Raw genomic sequence first — 17,511 nt, 5'->3', positions numbered from 1 at the left:
CTCTGGCGGTGAACAAGTTCTAGTGGTGTTCACCTGTTGTGTAATTATTCATGATCAGTTCTTGCATAGCAAGATTGTAAGTGGATGTCACAGTGGAAGACAGTCCAAACTACTCTCTGGGGCTCAGACATCCCACTTCCTTGTCCCCATAATTGGCTTTTTAGGGAGCGCATTGGTGTCTGCTCTTTCACAAGATCAGAGACCAGGCCAGCCCGGTATGGGCTGCTGAATCTGATTACATGGAAACCAGACTGAATTATATACGATATATTACGCAGAGGGGGAGGATGAGGATGAGACACGAAGGGAAGACCAAGGAGATGGGGTAAGGGGGTTGAGGGGAAGATGGGATGAAGAGTGGAACAGAGGGGAAAAAGGTAGAAAGAGGAAGAGACTCCGGTACAGCCGGATACCCCTAATCTATATATACATGGAAATATCTGTCTATTCGAGGTTGGAGAGAAGAGGAGGGGGGGATTGTATTTTTGATGAGGGGTGAGGATAGGGAGAAGGAGAAATGAGAGGAAAGAATTGGGGGGGGGAGAGAAGATGAAGGGGAGTGGGAAAGGGGCGAGGTGTGGGAAAGGTGGGGGGGGGAGAAGAAAGAAAAGAAAGAGACCATCTTGAGCACCATTGGTGACCCCTCCTAGTTCAAGTGCATTTATTGAGATAATAATAATAATATAATTATAATAATAATAACAATATTTTATTTACAAGAAGGTACAATGGGTTGGTGAGACTACATTAGATTGTATATAGTAGCAAGGGTTTATATCAACAATCTAAATGGACAGGTGATTACACTTGTAAAGATTAAGTACTTAAATTGTAAGTACTAATACAGTATAGTATTGAGGAAGTGGATAGTACAAGATACAGTAGTGTAAGTTTGAAGCACAAGGTAGGAAACTGAGGATGAAATTAGGTTCTTTATGGTTTTACTTTTGAACATGGCATAGGTTGGACAATTTTGTAATTCATCAGGGAGTGAGTTCCAAAGACTAAGTCCTTTTATTTGCATGGAGTGTTTGCACAGATTTAGTTTGGCTCTGGGGATATCAAAGATATACTGTATTTATTTCTGGTGTGGTGCTCATGGGTTCTATTACACCTTGATTTTATACCATTATTGACCTACTGTCTGTGTCTATTACTCTAAAGAAATTTTCTGCTTAATTTTCAGCTTGCAATATTATGTAATTCACATTATTAATAATTTATAATTCCCATCCCTGTATTACATGCTATATTCACTTAACTGAGTGAAGTCTCTCTACACTGTTCAGGCCTCATGGCCACTGTAAATAAATTCTAGGTCCGTGTTGCCCTCCCTAGGGCACTGTATTTCACACCTCCAGTTTCCCAAAAGCAAGATTTTCTGCACTTTCAAATTTTCATATCTGTTCCTTTACATGTTACACTTCATTGTACACTGTACCACTGTTCGCTATAGTCCAAATACACTGACAATACTTATGTTCCCAGGTGGTCCGGTGAAAGCAGTTATTCTCTATTCAACAAAATTTTTTAATCTCATTCACTGTATTTTACTTTCCTAAATATCATCATACACTTCGTGAGATCTCTGATCCGTGTTTCAGCACGGTAATCCTATAATATCTTTGAATATTTAAGGTTTTCGCAGAGCGTGGATAAACACGTCACATCTCGCACACACTACCACACAGTTTTGAATATACAGTACAATGCTAAACGAGAAAAAGAAAGTTAGCAGAAAAGTTTCATTGCCACTCTGCTCAATTATAGAAACTGAATGGCAAAATTAAAATCGTAGACCTAAGAAAAATTAAAATCACATGACAAAACTGTAATTTATGAATAAAAACTAAAAGGTGAAACTTTGCAATAATATATATATTTCTTGTACACTTATCAAATAACAGTGCTGTAGGTTACACAACAATCAAGTCATCATATAAAGATATTAGTGCAGAAGCGAATCACAAGATACATCATTACTTCTTATAATGTATCATTTTGGAATCATGGACAATATTCAACCGAAGTCTAACTTCAGTTCTAAATGTATTCCTCAATGCTTGCTCTGCTGCCTTTGCAATCCGAGACACATTACTGCCACTATTTCCCACCAAAAGTCTGGCTAATCCTCGTCTTCGGCATGAGACCCGTATCACAATGTTGAGTACTTCTGCAAAAACAAGATTTACTAAGATCATCTGAAATTTACTGCTGGATATTAGGCAGATATACATGAACATGAAAAAAATGAATGCTTGATGCTTTATTTAAGAACTTCTCAGAAAAAAAGAGCCACCTTTATCAGAGAACTATAATGATAAGTCTGAACACATCAAAATATGTTAAAACATTTTATCCGCTAGAAAATGTGGTACAGTACATATTAATCAATGTAAATTATGAATATTAACTGCCATTATTCAACTATCATATCTGCATAGTTATCCAAGTAGGGCAATTTTATTGTAAATATTGGCCAAATAAAGTAAAATATATTCCAATAAAGTAATTATGAAAAGAAGGCCTTTATGAAGAATTATGTGACCTGCCAGAAACGCTGCACGTACTAGTGGCTTTACAAGAATGTAATCGCTATGCTATGTATCCTCACAATCCTAATGTACCTTCTTGTATATAAATAAATAAATAAATAAATAAATAAATAAACAAGGCACTAAGCTGGGAAGACTGTAGCATCATCAGTGTTGCTGGACATTCACAAGGCACTTAATATCACCCAGGATGCCAATATTAGAACAAAAGGACAAGAGGTAAACGACATCAAAGGTATCGGATTCACCAAGGATTTTATCGAGGGGCAAGTGACCCAGAGGGACATTAGGAAATGGCCGAAGATGCAATGAAAGATAAACAAACACTGATGTAATATACACAGAGTTTGTAAATTCTTTCAACATGTGACCACGGTGTTATTGCACACAAAATGTGCAAAAAAGGGATTGCTGGCAAAGCAGGGAGATGGATCTTTAACTTCCTAACAAACAGAACCAAGTGTGTAATAGTAAAGCAAGTAAAATCTCAATCATCCCCCAGGTACCATGCTTCCTCCTGTACTTTTTCTCATCTTCATACCAGATATAGACAAGGATAATACCTCTAGTACTGTATAATCCTTTGCAGATGACACTAGAATTTTTATAAAAGTAGAGAACAGAGGACACGGCAAGATGCTTGCACTCGCCTTTTGGGAGGCAGTGGCAGCATTTTATGATGCTCGCCTTGTGTATTGACAGGCCCTTCTTGCTCAGTATTTACATTTGGCTTGGTCCTTAACCCTTTTGACCACCTCCCCTTTTTTGCTTCTCTTTTTCTGAGGCTGTTGTTGTTCAGTTCGTTTCAATAGTAGCTACTCCCAGTCATTTGATTTCCATATCTTTTGGGAGCTTGGGGTTCTGTTCCTTGTTCTTGGAGGTGGTCTGGTAGGGCTGGGGCCACACCTACTGTTGGCTGGGGTAGATCCTCGATGTTGTCAGATTCTCGGGCTGCTTCTGCTTGTTGGCACTGGTCTTCTGCGGCGTGGAAGAATGGTTCATCTCATGGTTCACGTCGACCTTTTTGCTGTTTCCCCACTTGATGATCTAGGGGATCGTTTTGCTCGTTATGTCAGCTCCTGGTCCTACAATTTGTGGGCATTTTGGGTTGTTTCCCCTGGCCTGAGGTGGAATTGGTCAGCTCCACCACTTTTCTTGGAGTCAGGGCTTGTGGGAGAGTTTTCTTTTCCATTGCTGCATTAAGTCATTGTGAGGTGGTTGGATAAGGACGTGGTCAAGCCAACCTCGTCTCTTCGTTGTGTGTACCATTTGTTTTCAGTTCCCAAGAGGAACTTGTTGGACCTGCAGTTCATCATCAATCTTTCATCATTAGCTTCATTTCTTGCTCAACCTTCTGCAGGGCCCCCTTTGCCCAAGTTCACCTGGTTCTTCAACTGGGAGATTGGATGGTGTCCGTAGATCTCTAGGATGCCTACTGGAATATTCCTATCCATCTAGGGGTTCAGGAACTGGTTAGTTTTGGATCAGACAAAGGTGACTCTGCAGTTAGTTGAATGGGTATGCGGAAGCCTAAATTTTGCCTGCGCGGTGTTCCCTTTGGGTAGAATTTGGCTCAAGGCTCTGTACTGGTTATCAGTTCCACCTGTTTCGCCACCGCTGCGACCCTCAGGCTTATGGTTCATCAGCTCTTTGCTGGTTGTTGCTTTGTTGGTTTCCACTTTGGGTTTTTCTGGGTTCGGTTCCATTGGGCCTTCCACCTCCTCCTGTCAGGTCTATCCCACAGGCCCATCATGTTTGCAAATATGATGCACTCGCAGCAGTCTTCTCTAATATGTCTTGAAGGGGATATTCGGGCTCAGGGGTTTTGGCGGACTAACAGGGTCATGGTGGCCATGTATTTAGTCAATGTCCCTGGTCATCTTCGGTACTGAATGTCCCTGGGTTGTATTTCCCAGCCATAGGTCTCTCACTTGTCTTAGTGCTCGCTGCCTCTCCTCTTCCCTGTAAGTCTCTCTCTCTCTTTTTTTCTGTGGGTATTTAGCTACAGGGAGCTAAATACCCACAGAAACCAAGGGGTTTCCCCAAAAAACCAGTGTTGAATATAATGAAACGCCTCTTTTTGGTAGAGCCCCTGTGGCTCTCTGTCACTCTCGCTCCCTTCCAAATTCATTGGTTCGTGGCAACAATTATCTGCTCCTGAACTGATTTGTAGGCAAACACTGATCTGAGCACCGGGCCACCTGGTAGCAGCATTCAATAACTTAAGGTTTTAGCTAGTTTTGTGCTTTTTGTTTATTTTATTTTGTTTGGAGAGTTACAGTATTTGGCTTTTTAGTGATTTTAGTCTTGGGAACCCAGCCGTTGTCTTTAAAGCGTCACTGATTTTCTGAAGGCTTTCCCGGTGAAATGGCTGAATGTCATTTGCTACCTGTCCCTCGAGTAAAAGGGGCCAGGTATGTCTCTGGTCCCTGGTAGGCCAAACGAACTCATGCACCTGATGAGACTGGCAGTTTGAAGCAATATCAGTGAAATAACTACAGGGAGCCACTGGGACTACCAGAACAAGGGGTTTTCATTACATTCAGCGCCGGATTTCTGATTAACAAAATGAACCTCTCTCATATTTTACCAAGGTCAATGACAGACAGCATACATACTATATGGCAAGTATTCACTGTTACAATATAATCCTGTTGTCACCATGCTACATCTTACCAGAATCTGAGAGATCCCAGTACTCAACTCCAAAATGTAGTGTGTAAGGAATCTCATTTCTGAAGGTATCCAAAAACTTTTCTCGCACTGTTGATAACACAATCTCTTGTGGGTTCTGGTCTGTCACAACCTGCAAAAGGAAGTGTGTCACTGATTTGTCAATAATGGAAAAAAACTCACTAGAGGCTTAACAGGTTTTGTGTAATTCAAAATACCAATAATATTTATAAATATTGACTGTATAGAAAATAAAGGATTCTATTATGAACTAAAACCAAGATTTAGATTAGCCTTTAATATGGTATCGCTAAGCCATACTTACCACTCTCTAAAGTGAATTTGTAAAAAATATAAACACACATTTTGAGTTTGTGAAAAGTTCCTCTCTGGTGAGGCCAAATAACGCCTCCCAATGCACACAATAATGTGGTTTAAAATTATCAAAGATTCCTTCTTTACACTTAAATTCTCTTTCACTAACACATGAACACCTTCACTTTGTATTTTTTACCTTATAACTAAATATACATCCAAGCCACAAATCTGAAAATCAAGAATTGACAACGCTTTGGTCCGTCTTGGACCATTAACATTACACAACTTGATAATGGTCCTGGATGGACCGAAAAATCTAAAGGAGTCTAATGACTCTCTGTTGCTAGCTGCACTGACATATAATGAAACCATATCAACCCTAGGAGTCCTTAATGGCCTACCAGAGATCAGAGGCCAGAACCTGTCCTGCTTTTAAATACATGGAAGGAGAAATACTAAAGAAATTGTTCACGACTTTTATTAGACCAAAGCTGGAATATACAGCAGTTGTATGATGCCCATATCTTAAGAAGCACATCAACAAACTGGAAAAGGTGCAACGACATGCCACTAAGTGGCTCCCAGAATTGAAGGACAAGAGCTACGAGGAGAGGTTAGAGGCATTAAATATGCAAAAACTAGAAGATAGAAGAAAAAGAGGTGTTATGATCACTACGTTCAAAATAGTAACAGGAATCGATAAAATTGATAGACCGGGAACTTCAAGAACAAGAGGTCATAGATTTAAACTAACGAAACAAAGCTGCCGGAGAAATATACGAAAATTCACTTTTATAAACAGAGTGGTAGACGGTTGGAACAAGTTAAGTGAGAGGGTAGTGGAGGCCAAAACCGTCAGTAATTTCAAAGCATTATATAACAAAGAGTGCTGGGGAGATGGGACACCACGAGCGTAGCTCTCATCCTGTAACTACACTTAGGTAATTATACATACACACACACAGGCGGGACCAAAGAGCCAAAGCTCAACCTCCACAAGCACAATTAAGTGAGTACACACACACACACACACACACAATTTGTTTGTACAATTTGTTCAAATTAAAAATGTATCTCCTTTTCAATGCATAAAACTTTCCCTCGACAGCCATTGTCATTTATTTTGAGGACACCATTACTACCCATTAAGTCATTTTAAGAATCTATTTCCACTTTACCTAATATTATCTCATATCAGCAAACACATTAATTAATAAACTTTATTTCTTTTGGTAAAAATGTACATACCTGGGAACTAAAAATCCAAGAATTGCTGTAGGCTCTGGAGTAGAAAAAGTCTCGAAGGTCATCAACACCTGTTCCATCTAGAGCAGAAATCATAAAAACTTGCTCAAACTTAGGCCAAGATTTACGATTTTGAATAAATGCACTAACTGTTTGCTCAGTTAGACGTACTTTTCCCTCTAGGACATCCCTTTCATTGTAGTGGCTGGTATTAAATGAAACATCGACAAGTCCACATAACGACTTGTCTTCAGACTTTGGAAGATCCTTTTTTTCTCCTCTGGTATTTATTTTAAAATCATTGCCATTATTTACAGAATCTGAATTAGAGCTTAAACAGTCTTCTTGATCTCTGGGCTTTGAACTGTTCTCAACTGCTTTTTGTATAAGCTTTTCTTTATCCAATGAAATAATTTTTTTTGTTTCAATATGAGATTTTTGACCACCAACAATACCTTCAGTTAGTAAACGGGTAATATCCAGTAGATTCTTCTTGCTCTTGGATTTATCAACCTGCAATATACAATTAATGAGGTAATTTCACAATACAATATTTGTTCAGTTCTTCTTTCCAAATAAACAGGATAAAATAAGTGTACCAGCCAACAAAAAGAGGTAGAACAAGTGTACCAGACATAAAAAACCAGCGTTGAATGTACTGTAATGAAACGCCATTTTCTGGGTGAGTCCCGCAGGTTCCCCGAAGCTTACTAGGCTGATATGCCAATGTCAGACTTTGGCATCAGTCATGTGTATGGAGTTCTTATGGGTCTACCGGGGACTACGAGCCAGAACCTAGCCCCCCCTCTAGAGAGGCAAGGGGAGCAATGGCCTATAGAAACCCCCGTGGAATTGGAAGCATTCTATGACTGCCATCGACCGGGTTAGGAACCCAGAAAGGTAGGCATCCCAAAACAAACCCCTATTCTGGTGAAAATTGCAACCAAAAGCTGAACGAGTGGATAGAACTCCCCAAACAAAACTGAGCAAACTAGCATGACGTCACCCGTCGTCGAGCCGCTGTCTGCGCAGCTTCCCCCGCAGCTTCCCCCCCTCTCCCCGGGAGGGGGAAGGGGTAGCCCCCAGACTTACCGCGCCGGCGATCCACACCCCAGTTCTGAGGCTGGATGTTAAAACATACGAAAAACATGAAAAAGCTTAACAAAATTCTGATAGAGAGAGAGAGAGATCTAGGGGTGGTTCTAGATAGAAAACTATTACCTGATGACCACATAAAGAACAATCGTGCAAGGAGCCTATGCTTCATTTTCCAATTTCAGAATTGCTTTTAAATACATGGATGGTGAAACAGTAAAGAAATTATACATGACCTTTGTGAGACCAAAGTTAAAATATGCAGCAGTTGTATGGTGCCCAGATCTCAAGAAGCACAACAAACTAGAAAAGGTGCAAAGACATGCAACTAAATTGCTTCTGGAACTGAAAAACAAGAGTTACGAAGAGAGGCTAGAGGCGTTGCATATGCCAAAGCTAGAAGATACAGTAGAAGAAAAAGAGGTGATATGATCACTTACAAAATATTAATGGGAGTCGACCAAACTGACAAAGAGCAATTCCTGAAACCTGCAACGTCAAAAACAAGAGGTAGATGGTTGGAATAAGTGAGAAAGTAGTGGAGGCCAAAACCATCAGTAGTTTCAAAGCAAAGGTAGGTAATTACATATACTGGAGTTGGTCACCATTGTTATACCTTTCATAGTGTGGAGAGACATCAGCCATCAGAAGAACTGTAGAGCATTATAGGAAAATAAGGTTAAACACATCAAACAATGACACTCCCATTTACCATACCTTGCACACCATGTAATATCATGGAGGATCAGGATCAACACCACCACCACACACCAACACTACTGCTTCATAGATTTAGGTGTTCAGTGTTCCTCTTAAGTTGCCATATACAAACAAAACTCTCTATCCCTCTTCATAAATTGCTACTACCTAGACTTGTTCTCCCACAACATCCTGTACACTGTACACAATTAATCCTCGCTTCATTACACATTTGCCCACCATGTCCACCCCTCATCTTGGCAATCCATGCCACCTACTTTCAAACTCACCTTTTACCAATCAATATCCAATCATTCAAACTGACTAATACATCTCAGTAATGTCTCCTCAATCTTGCAACTAACTTATTTGTGGACTCCCAACCATTCCATAACATTTTCATTCTTTAAATTATTTCTTCTAACACTTTGTGTATATGCTGCTCAAATTATCTATTTATAATGCTCTAATTTTTTTTTAAGGTAATATCATACTAGTGTCTTGCATCTACACGTTTAAGCATTTTCATCCATTCATGCAGATTGCATCTATTTCTATGCTATGTTTTCATGTCGGGCTGTCATTACACCAGTCATTTTCCTTCCCTGCCTTTTTATTAGATTATTTTTTTATCTAATAAAAAGATATCTAAATTCAGATATTATCTAAATTTTTATCTAATTAAATTTTTTCCAACATTTGGAAATACAGTACAGTGCAGTAATTCAAACAACAGTAGGAATGACTAATCTTACCTTGTTGAGCACCAGAATGCTAGGTATAGTTGGGTGAAGGACCAAAAGTCTCAACACCGTGGGGTGAATGTCATGCCGTGTAAAATGGTTGGACACATCATGAACCACTGTTATTATATCGGCTTCTTGAAGTGATAACTCGGCTTCTGTCAACATAGAACGCTTCAATCCATGCCTGAAAGTTGCGACTTTTTACAACAAAAATAATATATAGTATAATACAAAAGAATATGAGCAGCTTCAAACATTATGAAATTAATATTACACAAAGAATAACGTTAGTAAACCTGCCTGCGTTAGTCTGAACATTCTCACACAATGTAAACACATGGTCAATACATATGCACTAACAAAGCCTAGATGCAAAAGGAACAAAGTCCCATGAAGAAAGTCTTTTGTACAATTTACAGTTCAGAACAAGCACAGAAAAATATTTATAAAAATAAATGTATTGTTTTTAATATTTGTTCTTAAAATAGAAAAGATGGACGACTCAAGACGAGTAGAACACCAAGAAAGGGAAACCGAGTACCCAAAAGAGCCACAGAGACAAGAAAAAGAACTGGCCCAAAGGCAGAGGAGGAAGGAAAGGAAATGCAAAAGGCAGGGCAGGGTCATAGGTGTCACCGACCCAACAGGCAGCATGACGGAGGCAGGACAGGTGATCGTCACCTCGAGGCAGGGGGCAACGAACAACCATCAACATCGCACAAGGCAAGACAGGGTAATGACGAATCATTACCCTGACAAATGACGAATCCATGGTACTCCTGAGCCTTACAGTTTTCCTGGGCCTGTGGGGTACATTAACCCTACAAGAAACACAGACACTGGGGCTAGCTAAGCCAGTAAACCCTGTCTGTTGTAGGCAAACTGACAACCAGATGTCGCTGTGAAACCTCAGGGCAACAGAGGAGGACCACCAACACAACCTAGGCAGACCTCCTTTGCCAAAGTAAGCGAATATACTAAAAACAAATAAAAACAAAAGCCCCTGAAGCAACACATTCAAACAAACCAATTGCCAGAAAGAATCGTTGGCTGCCACTGTATACAGGCTGGGGGGTCTGGTGGCTGAGTGGACAGCACTCAGGATTCGTAATTCTAGGGACCAGGGATCGATTCCCAGTGATAGCAGAAACAAATGGGCATAGTTTCTTTCACCCTGATGCACCTTATCTTATCTTATCTTATCTAAATTACCTTATCCCAGAAATAAAAAGGGAAGCAATAACCCCTAGCTGACTCCAAGGCCGGACAATCACTGAGCAGCAAAAGACACAGCAGAGTAGATCGCAAGGAGACTTGTGGAAGGTAACTCCAAGCCCCCAAGGGCAGTACTTACAGGGCACCTAGGGAAAGCAACCCTAGGCACATGCAGCCCGAGTACTGAAGAAATTACTCCTGACTCGCACACCACCGTAGAGACAGCCCCACACCACAAGGCACAGAACCCAAATATGTTGGAGTCAGAGGCACACGACCCTGCCAGTATCACATCAGCCACAGAACTGCAGGGTGGATAGCCTGCGTGAAGGTCTGGGGCTCCCCCTTCCCACTCCCGGGGAGGGGGGGTTGTGCAGACAATGGTGCGGTAACGTGATGACATCATGCTCGTTTGCTCGTTTTAATTTGGGGAGTTCTGTCCACTAATTTGGCCTTCAGTAGCAATATTTTACCAGAATAGGGGTTTGTTTTGAAATGCCTACCTTTCTTGGCGTCTGACCCGGTCGCTGGCAGACATAAAATGCTCCCAACCACACAGAGGTTTCTATAGGCCATTGCTCCTCATGCCTCTCTATGGGGGGCCAGGTTCTGGCTCGTGGTCCCTGGTAGGCCTAGCACTCCATGCACTTGACTGATGCCAAGGTCTAATACATTCATATCAGTCCGGGGAGCCGACGGGGCTCCCCCCAGAAAGGACTCCTATGACTGAAGTAACCCAGAAGTCAAAAGCCATCTCAGGTAGATAGCTTCAGGGAACCACTAAGGGGCTCCCCCTCCTCCTCCAGAAAGATAAAGTACCCCTCTATTGCCCAATTGTATTGAATCCCTGAGTCTAACTATTTCACAAACATTACACATGAGCACTTGTCTTTTACATGCCAAAACTGTTTTTTTTTTTATCTTTGTTACCAACGACTGATGGAATCTATATCATCAAAAGCTATTTCTTTTTCAATTATATTTTTTTCATTTTAATGTGTTAAATATGGGGTAAATGCACACAAAATAACTTTACGGGGAAGCTATTCATAGCTTTAAAAAATGAAGACAAGTTATCAGTCAATTTTAATAACTCGAGGAACAAGACTAACATGCAGTAGTACAATACAGTATTATCATGCTGAGGAACAATATGAACTTGAGAATGAGCAAATTTGTAACGGTGGCACAGAGCTACTATGGCTAAGGTATTCTAAAATGCTACATATTTACTGAAGTCATCTACCAATTGTGTGTGAAAATAAACAGTTAAAAACAACATTTGAAATTTCTGTCATGGGTTTTATTAACAACTTAAGTAAACTACTCAAATTTAAATGATCAAAATACTGTAGTATTGAGTTACTATATTCTACAATAAAATACATTATTCATCAACAAATATAATTGCAGCAAATTTTTCAGTACAGTACTTTGTAATCTCCTCGCGCGAAACCAGTCCTGGAGTATCGAGGAAGACCAGCTGTGTGGAGAGTGTATTGTAAACAGCTCGGGCACGCAGCTCAGTTGTATGCACCTTGGACGACACACTGCACACCTGCCCAAGGAAACACACATTACAAGAACAATACATAAGCCTTTTCCAATAATGAAATCAAGTCTCAAAAATACTTTTCCAAGACATACCTAAGGAGAAACTTATTATTTTCTGGGGGGAGCCCCTTCGGCTCCCAGGAGCTTACTAGGCTGATATGCTAATGTCAGACTTTGGCATCAGTCATGTGTATGGAGTTCAATGGGCCTACCGGGGACCACGAGCCAAAACCTGCCCACCCACGAAGAGGCAAGGGGAGCAATGACCTATAGAAACCCCGTGTGGTTGGAAGCATTCTGTGTCTGCCATCGACCGGGTCAGGCACCCAGAAAGGTAAGCATGCCAAAACAAACCCCTATTCTGGTGAAAATAATGCTACCAAAAGACAAACAAATGGATAGAACTCACCTAAACCAAACGAGCAAATGATCATGATGTCACACATTGTTAAATAAATATATTGTTAACCATTCAATGTGTTCCATTCCTGTGGCCCTGGTGTGGGACTAATCTACAACTAGACATTAAACTTCAGGAGTTTCTTTCCTGAGGCCGGGCCTAGCACCTGTACCAGGTTAGGCCTGTTATAATAAATTGTATTACTTAAACTAGGCCATTCCACATAGATTCATTGTTAAGTTATTGAATTTCATAATATTTTTCTTCTGAATAAAATTATCCATTTACTTCTCACTCACAAGACATAACAGACACACTATTTCTCATATCCTGGTTCCTGGAAAGGCCTCTATCAGGCCCTCTGCATAGTGGTTCTGTTCAACCAGTCAGCAGTTTGTCATTGCTCTACAGAATGTAGATTTTACTGCTTTGATGGCCATCATTGCTATTTAAGCCACGGCTGAGACAGTGGCTATTTAAGCCACTTCTGGTGGTCGTTTCTGATGTTGGACTTTTGTGCCATGCTGGATATCCCTCAACCTCGCCATGTTTGTGTTGTTCTGTGCTTGGGTGTTTGGTGTGCAGCTGCTGTTATTTACCCCAAGCAATACTCTCTCATGTATGCAAACGAAGAGTCACACTCTTCAGTCACAATCGACTTGATAATGGTCCAGGACGTACAGAAACGTCGTCGTCTCTTTACTTTCTAGTGTGTAGCTTGGTCAACATACTCTTTTGTAATTATTCTCCAATCAGTAAGCCCAGTCTGTCTTTCTCCATTTTCTAGAAAAGTTGAACTAATCTAACGAGGCAAAATTGTGAACAAACTTAGGGAGATAATGAGAGGACCATCCAGAAATCAAGCACTAAAGGTAATGAGAGGCTTTTGTTCTGTTGGGCATCCCCAGTTGCACCAGAGAAAGGGGATAGGGTAGTTAAGAAATCAGGTGACCTGGGTTGCTGTAGTCCTGGGTTGCTGTAGCCATTTGGTTGTGGTCAATAACTTTACATTTAGGGTACCTGTATCTACCTGTGACAATGATGGTTTATCTTGTTTACCTAGGAATGCCTAATTATACTATTCAATTCAGTCAGTATTTAAAATTCATATCAACTGTCTTAGCATAACATAATCCATTATTTTACAAAAACTCTCTAGAGTATTTCAGTACCACTCTCAAACTTACTCTCCAACCCATGAGTTTGTTGATGAGGGTACTTTTGCCACAGTTTGGTACACCCACAACAGCCACCTTCAGAAGTCGAGCATCTGGAGGAGAGTCAACTTCCTTCTGCAGCATACACCCCATCTCCTCCATTGTTCTGGGAACCTCACGCTGGTATGCATTTTCCCAGATCATATCATCCCCTAGATAGATATAAATGATTGATTGGTGGCTGGTGATTGATTGGTGGCTGGGATTAACAGACACATCACCTTTGATATTTTTTGCCTACAATATTTGTGAACTGTAGTGGGGTATATGAGAAATGTATTCTTTATGTATTGTAAGTGGATGCAATTTAATATGTGAGGGGGAAAGTTAATTAAAATAGCACAATATAAAGGTACAAATAAAATGATAATAAATACACAATATGCTATTGTCACAATTAAAATGAATATTTATATAACTTTTCAAAATCAAAGACCAAGCACTACACAAGTATTTTGAAAGTTTGAAGCAAGCTAGCTTATGCAGGAATTACATATATTGTATCTGCATGAAAAATAAAATACAAGCAAAGAATACATTTATCACTCACCCTGATTATAAAAAAAAAATAAAAAAATAAAATCAAAATGTTTATTCAAGTAAAAGTACATACATAGTAGATGAGTTACAAACATAATGTTGGATTTGTAGATAGAGCTAGTACATACAATACCTAAAGCCACTAATACGCACAGCGTTTCGGGCAATGTTTTTAGTTTCAAGACGAAATCAATTGTGCAGTGACTAAGTTATATACCTTAGTGCCAACTCAACCTCTACCGAGTAATAGCTCAGCCCATCTTCAGACCAAATCCATTATCATGAGAAAACATTCCCACCCCAAACCACATGGATAAGTTATCTAGATATCTGGAAGGTCTGAAAGCATATTTTGATTCCAGTAATAGTCTCCATATAAACTGACAAATGAACTTTTGTCATAAACAGAGATTATTCTCAAGTTATAACTTTAATGTAACAGAAATAGTTGATTTAAAATATAAAAAAAATGTATACTGAAAATGTTTCCTTTGAAGAATTTGGTTTTCTGCAAATGGAATTCATGGATACACTGAAACAGTTTTCAAATTACATATTTCATATTATCATCTATAATACATTGTATTAACGTAACCAAACATAATGAAACCTAACCTAACCATCAATAGAGAGAAGATAATAACACAAATTATGTAGTCATTCCCAATCCAATCCCTTGAGGGGATCTCCCTGAAGACAAGTTGGATACTTAAACCCTTATTAAGATCGTGGAATATGGGGGCAACATTGGCATACAATATCATGTTAAATTCACTTTGACCAAACATACACAAACTATACATATTAGTAAATACAGAGATAAAATATTAATTAAAAATACTACTGATCTCTTTGTCAGTATTTGTTATCTGACCTGTCTCAGTTTTTAATGGACCTATCCTTTCCCTAATCTTTGTTCGATATAAAACATTATTGTTTTATAACTGATGTTAACATTATCTATCTGAAGCTGAATTGCATTTGTCCATTTGGTTTCAAATCTGCCCGAAACGCTTTGCGTAATAGTGGCTTTAGGCATTGTATGTACTAGCTCTATCTATTAATCCAACAAACTTTGTAAAATCTCTTGTATGTACCTTACCTAAATAAACATTTATTTATTTATTATTTATTTATTAATATGTAGTAAGTCTTTTCTATGTTTAGTGACAGTTTATTGGTTGTTTACAAGCATTGGGGGACGGCATAAGGACCTGACAGGAACGCTATGCATGTTAGTGATTATGCAAAGAAACTACAAATACCAATCTTAGGTAATTTCACAAACTCATTGTGCCTTCTTGTGAATAAATTAATTATTAATATTATTATTATTAATACTTGCTACAGAGGTCAGAGAGCAGCTCTACCTGTAACAGTGGCCAGAGTTCGAGCATGTGCCAGGCGTCGATAGACACCACTGCCTACTACTCGCAAGAGGCACCGAGTCATCATTGTCTTCGTGTGCTGAACTTTTAATCAAAGATAACCGTTCCTTCAAGGTTATAATACCAAAAATGAGGGTAGCGATATACACGGCTTCTTGTTGTGTTGACGTCCGTCAGCTGCTGCCACTCTCGTACATGCTGGCGGACACCACACATTTCGTACACATCACAGACCACTTCACACACAATACAGATAACATACTCCTTGTGAAGGAGGAAATGTATGTTTACCTCTCAGAATGTTTGGCAATATGTTTATTTGTGATGTGTGTCTATGTATATATTAAAACGTTGTACTGAATGGGGTGAGAATAGCTTGAGCTACCTCATCCCTTTGTGTGTATTTTACCTCAATAAACTTATTTCAATTTCAATTTCAATTTCAATTTCACAATACAGACCACTTCGCACACAAAATTGGTCCCTACCTTTGAAATTGAAATTGATAATGAAATAAGTTTATTGAGGTAAAATACATACAAAGGGATGAGGTAGCTCAAGCTATTCTCACCCCGTTCAGTACATCGTGTTAATACATACATATTACCAAACATTGAGAGATAAACCTTTCGTATATCAATGATTGGTCAATATTAACACCCCCAATATTTGACCCCAATATAATGCTTGTAATTCAATTTCTTTCTTTATTATGCACCCCATACTCATCCCGTGAGCGGTGGTGTAAAGGATTACAGAGGCACATAATCGGTTTAGGAACTGAACCCTCTAGTTCTTTGTCTTTGATGTCCAAAGGGATTGGAAAGGATGGGGGAGGTAGAGGGATGGGGAGATGAAATTCAGGAAGAGGATGCGGGTGTAGAGAGAGAGGAGGTTTGAAAGTTCGGTGGCCTGTCCACCATGGGTTGACATATGTGTGTGTGTTGTTTGTTTGGGTATGTGTTATGTTGGGTTGTCAGTACATTGGCTGGGGGGCTAGTGTTTGTGACCTTGCTGGTGTCCTAAAGCACTAGAGCCGATGGAGTTGGCTGAAGGAGGTTAATCTTAGCAACATCAGGGTAGTTACACTTCTAATACCACGACAAAGGGTTTTTTGGTTTTATATTTTTTTGTAGTAGTTTTATTTATTTATTTATTTTCTTTATTTTTTTTTCTTTATTCTTCATTTGGTGTAGATCGGGTCCGGGATGGGCCACTCATCTGGGTCGTCTGGCAGGCCGCTTAGTATTTGAGGTCTTGGGAAGGCCTCATCATGGATGTGTCTGATCACTTTTTGTTGGAGAGTGATTCTTCCGATTGTGTGTGGTGGTTCGTGGATCTCGTAGTCGCTGGTGGTGTTTTCTGCTACGTAGGGATCTTCGGGGTCTGGGACATACATGTTCTTCATGCGGTACAGCTGTCTTCTGGCCAGGTAGCTGAGCCTGGTGTTCATTGGTTTCATGTTGAGCGTCTCGTAGATTTGGTCAGTTCTTATCCTGTCCATCAGTGTCAGGCCCTCCACAAAGCGAAGTGCTTTATTTTGTACTCGTTGGATCTTCAGCATGTTGGATTTGTTGGTGAGGTTCAGGGGGACGTAAGGGTATTCCAAGCTAGGCCTTATGATCATTCTGTACAGGTGGAGCTTGATATGGGATGGGGCTTGCTTGAAACGGAAGAGCCTCGCCAGTGAGCCCCGGGCCAGCGCTGTCTTTGGGATACGTACTGGCAACACAATTCATATTGTTTTTCACTGGCAACTCTGCTGTATGAATATCATGCTTTGAACATGTAATTTACTTCATGTTCTCTTCCATCCTACCAAATTTCATGAGAATCTGAGATGATAGGGTTGAAAGTCTACTTTTG

General features: G+C 39.9%; 1 protein-coding gene across 2 annotated transcripts; it reads right to left on the bottom strand.

Moving 5' to 3' along the window:
* Positions 1–687: 687 nt before the first annotated feature.
* LOC123758722 (GTPase Era, mitochondrial) lies at positions 688–15,871 on the bottom strand. Of its 2 annotated transcripts, XM_045743309.2 has the most exons (7): positions 15,628–15,871; positions 13,688–13,869; positions 11,980–12,104; positions 9,341–9,515; positions 6,795–7,304; positions 5,232–5,361; positions 688–2,173 (listed from the first exon to the last, which is right to left on the bottom strand). In XM_045743309.2, exons 1-7 carry the CDS (start codon positions 15,710–15,712, stop codon positions 1,980–1,982), a joined length of 1,401 nt encoding a protein of 466 aa, XP_045599265.1. In that variant the 5' UTR covers positions 15,713–15,871; the 3' UTR covers positions 688–1,979. The 2 variants fall into 2 exon arrangements, with proteins under 2 accessions (XP_045599265.1, XP_069190609.1); XM_069334508.1 differs by lacking the exon at positions 13,688–13,869 and having other exon boundaries at positions 15,628–15,870.
* Between the last annotated feature and the right edge of the window lie 1,640 nt (positions 15,872–17,511).

Source organism: Procambarus clarkii, chromosome 31, assembly GCF_040958095.1.
Source record: "Procambarus clarkii isolate CNS0578487 chromosome 31, FALCON_Pclarkii_2.0, whole genome shotgun sequence".
NCBI lineage: Eukaryota > Metazoa > Arthropoda > Malacostraca > Decapoda > Cambaridae > Procambarus > Procambarus clarkii.
This window is presented reverse-complemented; position numbering and strand designations above follow the sequence as displayed.